The sequence below is a fragment of the Seriola lalandi genome, unplaced genomic scaffold, assembly GCF_002814215.2.
Source record: "Seriola lalandi dorsalis isolate HSWRI2012SDOR001 ecotype SW California unplaced genomic scaffold, Sedor1 jcf7180002053903, whole genome shotgun sequence".
Classification (NCBI taxonomy): Eukaryota; Metazoa; Chordata; class Actinopteri; order Carangiformes; family Carangidae; genus Seriola; species Seriola lalandi.
In genome coordinates, this window is record NW_019524456.1 from 106,151 (window position 1) to 117,811 (window position 11,661).

Sequence of the window (11,661 nt, forward strand, 5' to 3'; positions counted from 1 at the left end):
GAAGAAAAGGAAGAGGTATGACGATGATTGAGATAAAGAAAGTAAAGTTTGTGTGTCACTCCTCCTCACCTCCTCTCTCCTCTAAATATCAAACGACCTCATCAATAATTGACTGGGAGTCTGGCAGTTGATCAGCTATGAACGGCCTTTATAGTAGCATTAGGAGCCCGTCACACACACACACGCACACGCACACACACACACGCCTTCAAACATCCTCCCTTTGATGCTCTTTCATGATCCATCTCATTGAACGCAGGAGTCCAGGTCAGGTCAGCTAATCAATCCCCTGTGTGGCATTTGAATTGTTTGGTGTGTCTATAGGCTTCCTGTGTACTTAGTCCTCTGATCTCCTCTCCTGCAAACATAGAAACACTGACAAGGTGGGCCATGAGAGAGGGAGCTCGTTCCAGAAGAACGTCCGCTAACCAGCGCCATAGGTTGAATAGTCCGCATTCCGGCTGGTTGCTATCGCTGTTATCGACAATACTGAGAGTCGAGCAGCAGCATCAAGGTCAAGTCATGCTCTTTCATCCTCCTTGCCTCGCTTGCAGGGACCCATTCACACCTTTCATATATGATAGCCTGCAGGAACAGAGATGGAGAGGATGATATAAGCTGTGTATAAGTGTGTGTTTGTGCCACGGTGTAACGCGCAACTAGCTGCACCGACATCAAAACCCTTTCGAAATCTACTGTAAGTGCGTATGTAGGCCAGAAATGTTGTAATATTTGTTGTTTCCCTGGGTGGTCTGCAGCTGCTCTTAACACACCACACAGTCATTTAATTGGATTGTCAATCTGGGGAAGCGCACTTCCTCTTCTGTTTAACACTCTCACATAATAACACGCTGCAGCCCTCAGGCGCCGTTACCTTAACCACACATCATAATAATATAATAATCAGATTTTATCTGTCGCCGAGCCAAGGCTTGGGTTAGATGCTAAAGATGTGTTGGCAAGTGGATAAATCCGTGCGAAAGTAAATGGAGATAAAATAAAATAAATACACAGAGGAGAAGAAGAAAGGGAAGGAAGCCATTTTGTGTTGCGGTGTTGTTTTCCCAATGCCACCTCCAACACCCCACACACACACACACACACACACACACACGCACGCACGCACGCGCGCTGAGCTCTGACATCTTTCTACAGCCAATCAATAGGTCACATTTCTTATTACACCCTGCCACTCACACCAGTTCCTGCTCATACACACGCAACACAAACATAGACACGCACACTCCTACATTAGCTACTAAAACAGCCTCTTTTTTTTTTCCTTTTTTAGCTCTTTTTTTGTGGGTGAGTCACCAGCCTTCTTTCCCTTCCTCCGTGCATCCTTTGATCGCTGCAGTCTCATCCCCTCCTCACCTCTGCTCCGTCAACACACTGGCAGCACACATCACAGCCACATGTTTTTTTTTTTGTTTTTTTTGTCCCTCATCCTCCTCTTTCATGCCAGCTTTATTCACCCTTTTCAAATCCTCTCGTCCAGCGTGCCCTGCTTCCACCCTGCTCCTCCTTCACTTCTCCTCTTCCTCCTCTTTCTTTGCTCCTCTCCTCCCATTTTCCACTTTGCTGCTCTTCTCTTCGTCACTCAGTCAGCCTGCGGTCTGACAGAGATGCGGGGTTCCGATGAAGGCTGCCAGACTGTCAGCACATATCTATTCACCAACACACACACACACACATACACACACATGCGCACACTTAGCATGCAGCAAAGAGCAGGAGAAACAGAAGAAGAAAAAAAAAAACCCAGCAAGAGCAAAAACAAAGCATTGAATGCGTCCATATTACTGAGTTCCATTTGAATTTCCATGCATTTATTTCCTCTAAATATGTCTTCCAGGCCTGTTGTCAAAAAAGGGAAACTGTTTGTTGATTCACAGACTCGATTCTCTTGACATTATAATTGGGAAGGTGTGTGGGGAGATAAACAAACTTTAAAGCCATTGTTTGTGTTTCCAAGCTCCAGCGTTGAGATAGGTCTGGCTATGCGAGACTAGTGATATTGTAGATGTTATCTCTGCGATATCATAGTGGTGGACTGTTTTTCCGAAGGCCGCTGCATAACCATTATTGCCAGTCGCCCCTGTAAACAAACTCAAAGGCTGTAAGGACGCGCTCCATAAGAGCTATGACAGTGTGTTTTCACTTTTCACATTGTTTTGGATAAAATCAAAAATCTCATCTCTCAATTATTGTGCTCGACTGTGACCATTGCCACCTTCTGCTGTGTCTGACCAGTGAGAGAGTTTGGTTCACGTTTGTCAAGCCGTCGTTTTGAAAGAGGACCTAGCTGCTGGATAAGGCAACCTTGATAGTGAATTTTGCCTTCATGCATTATGGTATCAAATGAGGTATAATTTCTCTTTACTGAAATGAGTTTGATGCAGTCTCCTCTCTTGTAGCGCAGAGTCAACAGACGCAGCAGGCCTTTGGTTTGGCTTGCTGATGTCCTGTGGGAGTTGGTCTATGAGCAAAGATGAAAATATGTGCAGTTTGATTCCGGGGGAAGATGTCCTCCACCCTGCCACTTTTCCTCCAGCACTCCATCTCTTCCAGCGCTCTGTTTTCATCCCCTGTTCCCTTGTTAGCCAGTGTTGTCCGTCTCCAGGGTTTTGAGAGGAACGAGCGGAAGATCGGTACGGGGATCTTCGATGTGTGTGTGTGTGTGTGTGTGCCTGCGTGTTTGTGTGTGGGAATATGCACTGTGTTGGAAGTGAGATAATGTGATGGAAAAGCTAAGTAAGGGACGTGCAGTAGTTGCATCTGGTAGATCCACCAGCAGGGACAAGGGTGCAAAGCCAAATTTGCTTCCGCGGGCTTCCAAGTGCAGCTCAAACTACAGTAGATTTCCTTCTTGGAGTGTTAAAATTTGGAGATTTATAGAAACGGGATGAGGGAAAAGAAGAACAGAAAGTGCTGGCCCTATAGGAGTCAATCTGTTCCCCCCTCTATTGTTGGTTAAAAAAAAAAAATCCCATCACGAAAAGAGGGCTCGGCTTTAGACTCAGCCCTGTTCTCTCATGCTACCATTTTCTGTTAGGGATGTAACAGTTAATCCACTTCCACAAGTGCCATCAAGCCCCTTCTGCTGCTTCCACTAAAACTCTTCCACACATGCATGCACACTTTTGCCCCCCCCCCCCTTTTTTTTTTTTTTTATGGAAACCCAACAGTTAAACCTCCTGCCGCTCCCTTTGTTTTTCACTTGAGTTTCTGAGTGCAACTGGCAGGAAAGAGAAGTCGTCATCGCACATGTCAAACAGAGAAACATGAAAATGTATCCTAATTTTCTCTGCAACGCTGCAGATAAATGCATTCACAAACTCTACATTTTCAGCCCAAAGAAACTTTGAGAAAAAGCATTTGTTAAATGGATCATCAGTAAATGAGGCGCTGCCTGTTAAATGAAGAATCGAATAATGTGCAGTTAACGATAAACAGAACGTCATCATCAGCCTGGTCTAATGATAGTCTAATTGAATTTTTTCATGGCAAAGAATTAGAACGATCATTTTGACAGTGGGAGCCACAGGCTACGATGCCGCTCTGGCGATAAAAATAGCGAACCATTTGGATCTGTCATTTCCTGGGTGTCTTTTGAAAGCCTTAATATTTAGTATTTGTTGTTTTAAGAGCCACTGTAATCCGCACTACTGCATCAGACCTACAGTGTGGAGTTTTCTATTTTCCACTCCAGTAAAGAACTGTTGTAAAGAATTGTTATACTCTCTAACAAATTTCAACCCAGACACAGATTCAATTTTTCACTGCGGAGAATGTATATGAAGCCCTTTGATGAAGTGCGTATTTCCCGTTCTCTTAGCGTTATCGTTGCTATGGTGCGCTCCAGAGCCCGCCACCAAGGGTGCCTCCAGATGTGACCCAATCGAGGCTGCCTCCGTCTCGGGGCGAGACGTGCCAGATGGGGGTTGTGGAGCAGTTAGATAAATGGAAGCCGGCGGCCTCCAGGCAAAGAGGAGCCCTGTGACATTGAGGGGCACAAGTGACCGCAGAGCTGACAAGATGAGAAGTGATATGCCCTCACCATTCCTGTCGGTCACGCCACCTCATTAGAGACAGAGTAAAGGGGAGAGCGAGTATTCAGGGGAAGACAGCGAGAGAGGGAGTGGTATTTACGTTAGCGAGAACCCCCGATTTTTTTTTTTAGGAGGATTACATCCATAGGAAGGCTCCACAGCTGTCAAGGAACCGAGTGCAAAGATTGTTAAATGAGAATGCCATGTGTTTGGCACACTAGCATAGGAATGACATGATGCTGCAGAGGCAACAAACACGGATTTGGTGCACAGGCTGGAAGTAGAGGAGGGTGGTGGGTGGAGGGTGGAGGGTGCGGTGGTGTAGAGGGAGAGATAACGTGAAGGCATGAAATATTAACCCCTGGCTAAACACCCAAGCTTAGCCGTCTGTGAAATCCCACTGTGGACAATGCTAATACATGCATTCGCAAGGGAGTTGATAGCGCCTTGTTGCACCGCCAGATGGGAAGTGTGCATTAAGAAGCTCTCTTATGTATTCATACACCCATAATAGGATCTATAAGACGAAAATCCCAAAAGTCATTTCAGTAACGCAGACGGAACAATACTGCAGAATTCAGAAACACGTGCACGCAGGCACACATACACTCCCTATCCCTCACACACACACACACACACACACACACATACACACACGCACGCACAGACACACAACATCCTTTGCCTCTGAAGCTAAATAGTTGATTGATGGTCTAAGCTGTGAAGAAATGCTCTCCTTTATGTCTCTAAAGGTTTGTAATTGCTGCAGTGAAAGGATGCTCACTCGCCTGGAATATTGATCCTAATGGGATTACTATCCTCCACCAGAGAGAGGGTGATGGAGAGAAAGAGATGGAGGGAGGATGAAAGAGAGATGAGGAGGGGTCTGGACAGGGAGGTGAGCAGATAGACAGAGGGAGAAATATAGTTTGTCCTTGCCGTTTTGCATTGATCTTTTTTTTTTTTCTCCACCGCAATCATTCAGTAACGACTTCCGTACGGGAACGATAAAGCAAATCGCTGTGGAAACCAGAGCTGCAGAAAATACAGGGAGTAGAAAAGAAGGAGGGGGACGAGTTAGGCTTGTTCTCAAGGGAGAGATCATGGAGGGGCGATGCAGCCCCCACCCACACACACACCCACCCCTTACCCCTCCCTCCTGGTCCTACGGGACAGTTGTTGTTGTGGATGTTGCTGCAGCGGTCTGGGTGCTGCTTATGTCCCGGCAGCTGCAAACAAAAGTGGGTTCAAGCAGAATGCAGAAGAGAAAAGGGTGAAAGATGTTTTCAAAGAAACGAGTGGGACTTACATAACTGTAGAGCTGGAGGTGTAACAAAAACTGAAATAGAGAACAACCATATGCTTTCGATGACCATATTGTAATTTCGAGAAAAAGTACAGCTCACTGCTTCTCCTTATTATATCCATCACTGTTCTGATTTCACCCCGCCCTCTCCATCTTTCAGAATTAATCAGCGTGGAGGGCCGTCAGCCTGTCCGTCATTCTGTCCGTCCATCCGCCTGCCTGTTTGACTGCGGTAACCCCAGATGGGAGGCATGGCCACCAGTGTGTGGCCAGACTGTCCTCTGCAGCTAATTGAAACGTTAGGATGAGGCCGAGTCACGGAATCTGCATATGTGTGTCCCTCAGCTGATAGCCCTTCTGTGTGTGTGTGTGTGTGTGTGTGTGTGTGTGTGTGTGTGTGTGTGAGTGTGTGTGTGTGTGTGAGTATAGGGGTGTGTGTGTCAGTCTGTTTCAGCCCCTGACCATACTGTTGGTCATCTGTCCGTGTTGTGACTAACTCCAGGCTCATTCCATGCGGCTGTGCTCAAGCACTTAGTGGTGCTCACACAAACGTCACCTTTCTGAACAATTATCAGAAAACCATTATGTCCGTTCTGTGATGTTCCTCTGCGGGAGTGTGTCTTTTCATAGAGGAATGTGTGTACGTGTGACTCATTGTTTGGCTGGCTTTTGAAAGTTTGTTTCTCCCCAGCGGGGGGTCTCAGGGAGAAATGACTTTGCTTAGAGTTCGAAGGGAAGAAAGAGGTAAAGATTATCCGGACGAAGACTTGGTGGGTGGCTAGAGGGCTGAGGTACAACAACAAGCTCAGCAACAAACTGTAGCCAAGACAATAATAATCAACTGCAAACTGACTAAAAGAACAGACAATATTACTTATCCCGAGTGGAAACTGTCTCACTACTCACACACACACACACACTCACACAGACTCTCTCTACATGCCTGTGGGGTGATTGTAAAAATGTTTTTTCAATACCTTCAAAGGCTTGTAATGCAGCCAGCAATTTAATTTTGACAGACACACTTCTAAAGGTGCAGGTTTTTTGGGGGGTGGGGGGTTTCCTGTAACACAAAAAGCAAACTCACTGTGTGTGTGTCAGTCTGCGTGTGTGCGCTTGTGGACTCAGTAGTGATCAGACTCCCACAGTGCCGTCTCAGCCTTTAAGAACTACAGGAGACTTGTAGAGGACAAAAAACAGCATGAAAGGAGAGAGACAAAAGGAGGAAGGAGAGGAAGGGCAGTGTCGGGTTCACTTTCCAACCGTGTGTTTGCATTACTTTGTGAAACTACACTTTTTTTGACAAGCAGGTCTTTGCAGGATGATTATCAGAGCACTGACACAAATCCTGCTGATTTAAGATTGCTATTCAATATGATGAGCAAACAGGTTTTGAATTTGAATTACTGCTAGGTTAGGGAACCAAGTTTTAAATAGACACATAGCGTTGTTTACACAAATCGGTATCAATCAAATTTAGCCGTCAGATGGAGGGTTTATTAACGGAGTGTCACCGCGCACTCCTGTTTAGAGGACATTTAAATCACTGCTGACATGGGCAGATGTCCTCTTAGTCCACACAAACACACACAGATGTTGATAATGTATGCACAGACATACATGCGCGGCAAAAAAAAAAAAAAAAACTACGAGTCATCCTTGTGGTGCGGCAGACTGTGCAGATGGTTTCACATACATTCAAAGGCAAAGACATGTGCACACGCCATTAGAGGAATCACCACTAGTGTTCCTGCAGGTGGTTGACCCCCACGGCGGCCCGTATGTCAGACTGATGGCCTGACACTGATTGTTTACGACATGGGCAGGCCACGAGGAGCCTCAGGGGCCTCTGAGGGGCCACAGAGTCTCATTTTGGCATGACATCACCGACTGTGACCTCAGAGGCGGGCGACGCTAACGGCGGGAAGTGTCTCGTTTGATTGAGCAGAGCAAGAGTTTAGAAAGGCTGCGATTATGATTTGCCGCTGTGAGCCGTTTATTGTGTCCGCGCTGTTGTGGAAATCAACAGCTTATATTGAACAAATACACATGATCCATATTTGAAAGCAAACCACCGCCTTTAGATAAAGTAGCCTGTGGTTTGCTGGGCTTCACCCTCACATTGCATCATAAGCATATTGCATTGTTCTCTTGACTGCTAGATTGTTTTGTTTTGACTTCAAACTAACATAACTTAAACTTAATGCAGTCCTAAATACTGTACGTCAGCAGCGCCACACTGACAGAACTGGCTGAAGGCTCCTAATTAAAGCTGCACTACAAAATATGTGGTAAGAACAACGCGTGAAATGACTGTACGTAAGGTTGAAGAGAGAGCGCATAGTGATGAACCCACAGAGAATCATCTCCCAGCTCCGATGTCTCCCTCAGCTCTGTGGGGAGTTTTCACGTTTGACTTTTAGCTCATTGTCTTTGATTCACCACCCACAACTTTAAAGCTGTAGTTCAGTCTCACCACGTTTTCCTGCTCAACCATCCTCAAAAGCTCTGCTACCTGCTCAGCACCAAAAGGCTGACTGGTTAGCAAGCAGCTGGAGAACGTAAAGGAGCATTTAGCAGCTAAAGAGCCAGATATTTCCCTCGGGAATTGGTGAAATCCATAACTGAGCAAAAAGGATGTGTGATGTGCAGCTTTTCATTTAGAGTCATGCAAAAAAAAAAAAAAAAAAAAATGCTGATTATTGCTGCTTTAAAGCTGATGATCATGACTGGAAACATGTTTGGAAGTTTTAAAGTGGCAATGATTATTCAAAACGCTGTCACCATTAGTTCCAACACTTGAAATAACTTATGTTCACAGTTTCCCTAAAAAGCAACCTCTTCTAGTGATACAAAGTGAGAGTATTTTCTCTCTGTGGTAGCGCGATGTTGTCATAGTGCCTCATTTTGACGACGAAGACGAAGACTCACATCTCACATCTCACATACTTCCTGCAGTCAGTGTTGGCTTCTTTTAACCATGGCCACAACTTTTCCCTAGTAGTTTTATTTTACCTAAACTTAACTAAACCTCAACTATAGAGGCAGGAGACAAGAAAAGATTGATATGATTTATTTTTGTATTGTCAAATAATTTTGTTGTTTAGGTACGAGCACCTGTTCTCCAGTCCTGACATGAGCAGCCGCATCATCACCCTCTCGTATGAAGAGTTCATAGTTTTCCTCAAAGTGACCCTTCCTGGATGGCTGTGAATAGAGGAGGGGGATCCAAAGACGTACATTATCTGTGATTGATGATATCTGGAGAACAGGATAGATTCCTTTCCAGATTTATGGTGTCTGAGGAAGAGCCACATTTCTAACTTGGTGATTATGGCCGGAGGGCTCAGCAGGTCGCTCATACGTGTGTTTATGCGTGTGCGCATGTGCATATTTTTCAGGACACAGAACCCTGAGACGGATGTGCCTTGTGTGTAATAATGACGCGGTATAATGGGATGCCTAACTTTCCCTCTTTGAATGATATTTTACATTAAAAATGTAAATTAAAAAGTCCCCCCTCACCACACCCCAGACCCCCTCCTCTCCTCATCACCATGTCCAAAACAATTTTCTGCATGGCTCCCTTGCGGGAGTGGAATAGAGTTTGTGTGTGTGTGTGTGTGTGTGTGTGTGTGTGTGTGTGTATGCGTGTGTTTGTGTGTGTGTGCCTGCGTGCGTGTGTCCATCCTCGTCTGGACCCTAACTGATTGTGATTGCATTTCCATCGGATTTTCTCCCAGCAAGAAGGAGAGCAGGGCCCAGACGGAGAAATGGGATCAGAGGGGGAAAACTCATCTCCCCTTCCCAGACACAGTCCCTTCCAGAGTGTGTGTGGTCACGCCCACACACACACACACACTGTGAATGGTGTCCTCTATTACATGGAGTATTAGCATCACTAATGAGGTGTGAGAGGGACAGAGATGGAGCAAGTGGAAGACGAAAAGAAGGTGGATCACAGAAACACAGCGATAAAGGAAGAGGAGTAACTATCAGTGTCATCGTGGGGGAATTGGTGACAAAGGTAGAGTCGTAGAGAAAAAGCTATGAGCAGAAACTTATTGGAAGAGAAAAGAGTGAGTTGATGGAGAAGGAAGGATTGAGGGAGAGAGAATGATGGAGTGCAAGTGAAAGGTGCAGCCAGAAGTGAGAAGTGGCATTTTTCCATCTCAAACCATCTGCTCTGTGGTCAGGTGTTAAATGTGTGAGCGTGTATGTCTTTGTGTACGTGTGTTTGTGTGTGTGTGTGTGTGTGTGTGTGTGTGCGCACTGTGTGTGCTGTCTATTCACATACGTGTTTTATCACACATATGTATGCGAGATGCTTCTTATCGTGTCTGGTAATGCCAGGAGGATTTCACGATTCACTGAGGGGGATGAGAGGATATCCTGACTCACTAAGAATGGCGTGTTGTGTGTCTGTGTATCTGTGTGTGTGTGTGTGTGTGTGTGTGTACTGGCATTTCAGAAGAGCTGTGCCCACTGGACACCCGTTTTGATAATTCAACATTGACAAACTTATTGGTCTAAGTTCCGCCTACACTATAATTTCCCATACAATCTGTTACGCACAAGTAATGAAACATCCTACAGCCTGTGTGTGTTTGTGTGTGGGAGAGTTTGTGTGTGTGTGTGTGTGTGTGTGTGTGTGTGTGTGTGTGTGTGTGTCTGTTTTTTTCACCCCAGATAGCATCTTCACTTTAGATAAACCTATTGTTCTTGCCTTTAACCACCATTATACTGTTGTAAGGGAAAACTGTTTCACAGCATCAGTACAAAACCCAGAGAGTCGCTCCTTATCCATCTTCTCACTCCATCTAATCCTCTCCCTCCATCCATTCACTTTTTTTTATTTCAACTTTTATTCATCTGTTTTCCCCTCTCCACCTGGTGCTCCGCTAACTTCTTTTTGTTCTCCCTGAACCTCATTTGTTCAATCACTCTCTTTTCTTTATCAGCCCCCCCCCCTTCTTCCTCTTCCTGCCCTCTTCTATTTTTTGTCTGTCATAGCAGGATACAGCGCAGTCATTTGCTGCTATAGTCTATTGCTAGAAGCCCTCTCGCTGAGATAGATGCCTGCCTATGAAAGACATTTGTTTCCTTTACTGTCACTGTGCAATAATCAGCCACTCTAACGTAATCAACATATTGCCCTTGCGGTAAATACAGCTGAGCAAGTGGGTCCGTGCGCATTTGTGTGGGCATGTGAGCTTGAGTGTGTGTGTATAGATGGGAAGGGAGTGAGGGTAATTTTTTTTGTGTGTGCATGTGTACCTGCAGTTGTGTGGATGTGCATTTTTTATTTGGCAGCGCATGCAAATGCGGTTTCTCGTGCATGTGTGTGCCATGTGACAGAGAGAGATGATTCTTGGTGAAAAAGCAGTTTGTTAGCGAATTAGAGTTAATTAGCCAACTTTCAGTTCCCAATGCTGTAATTGGGCCCATTTCTCTCTGTTTCCTCCAGCTGGCGTCTCTCATCCACTGCGGAGAAAGGAGGGGAGAGAGAGAGAGAGAGGAGGGCTGAGTCGAAGGGGAGGGGAGGGAGATGGGGGGGCATGGGGTGCATTACATGTCTGTGGGGGTCTGCGGAGTGCTAGCGAACCTACCCCCTGGGGGTAAGAACCACTTGCGCTGGGGATCGAGACAGTGAGAAGTATTAACTGAGAGATAATGATGAAAGGAGGGCTGATGGGAATGAAAATGCAAAAGATAGTGCAAGATGAGGGCGGGGAAGAAGTGGGGAGGGGGTAAAGTGACAGAAATTTTGACAGATGAGAGGGGAGGCGGTGAACTCATAAGCCATTACAAATTGAGGGAGCAGGGTACCCGGTGGAGCAGCGGTTAAAGGGGGGGGGGGGCACAGAGCACACAGCGGCTGTGTTGAAGTCCATCTAGTCTAGAACTTTCTCACTCGTTTCTTCACACTCTTTCCAGTCCTTGCTTTCCTGCTCTCTGCACCGGCCTAATAAAGCCAGAAATGCCATGAAGATAACATTTAAAGAAAACAACACTGCAGGGTCTGGTTAAGAGATAATGCAACTTATAAAAAAAAAAAAAAAGCGAGGCAGAGGGCTGGCAGAATGGGAGAGAAAGGCAAGGGAGTACTGAAGCGAAGAAGGAGTGATGAAAGAGGGGAACAGGCCCTCTCTTGGTGCTGCAGCGTGATGATCAGTAGAGTCTAATGAAGGTGCAGATGTCCCAGAGGAGTCCTGCGCACTCTTGACGACCACTGGGAATGGCAATTAATGCACAGTGTACTGAAGCAAGATGCATACACACACTTACACACTATGGCAGGCG

At 45.8% G+C, this 11,661-nt stretch overlaps 1 protein-coding gene across 1 annotated transcript in view; it reads left to right on the forward strand.

Annotated features, from left to right (window-relative positions):
• Positions 1–2,524: 2,524 nt before the first annotated feature.
• The window catches only part of tenm2a (teneurin transmembrane protein 2a), an 85,980-nt gene continuing 76,843 nt past the window's right edge, over positions 2,525–11,661 (forward strand). Inside the window, exon 1 of the mRNA XM_087172925.1 lies at positions 2,525–2,651. Within this exon, the coding sequence (XP_087029051.1) occupies positions 2,525–2,651 (127 nt within the window). The remainder of the gene's footprint in view (positions 2,652–11,661) is intronic.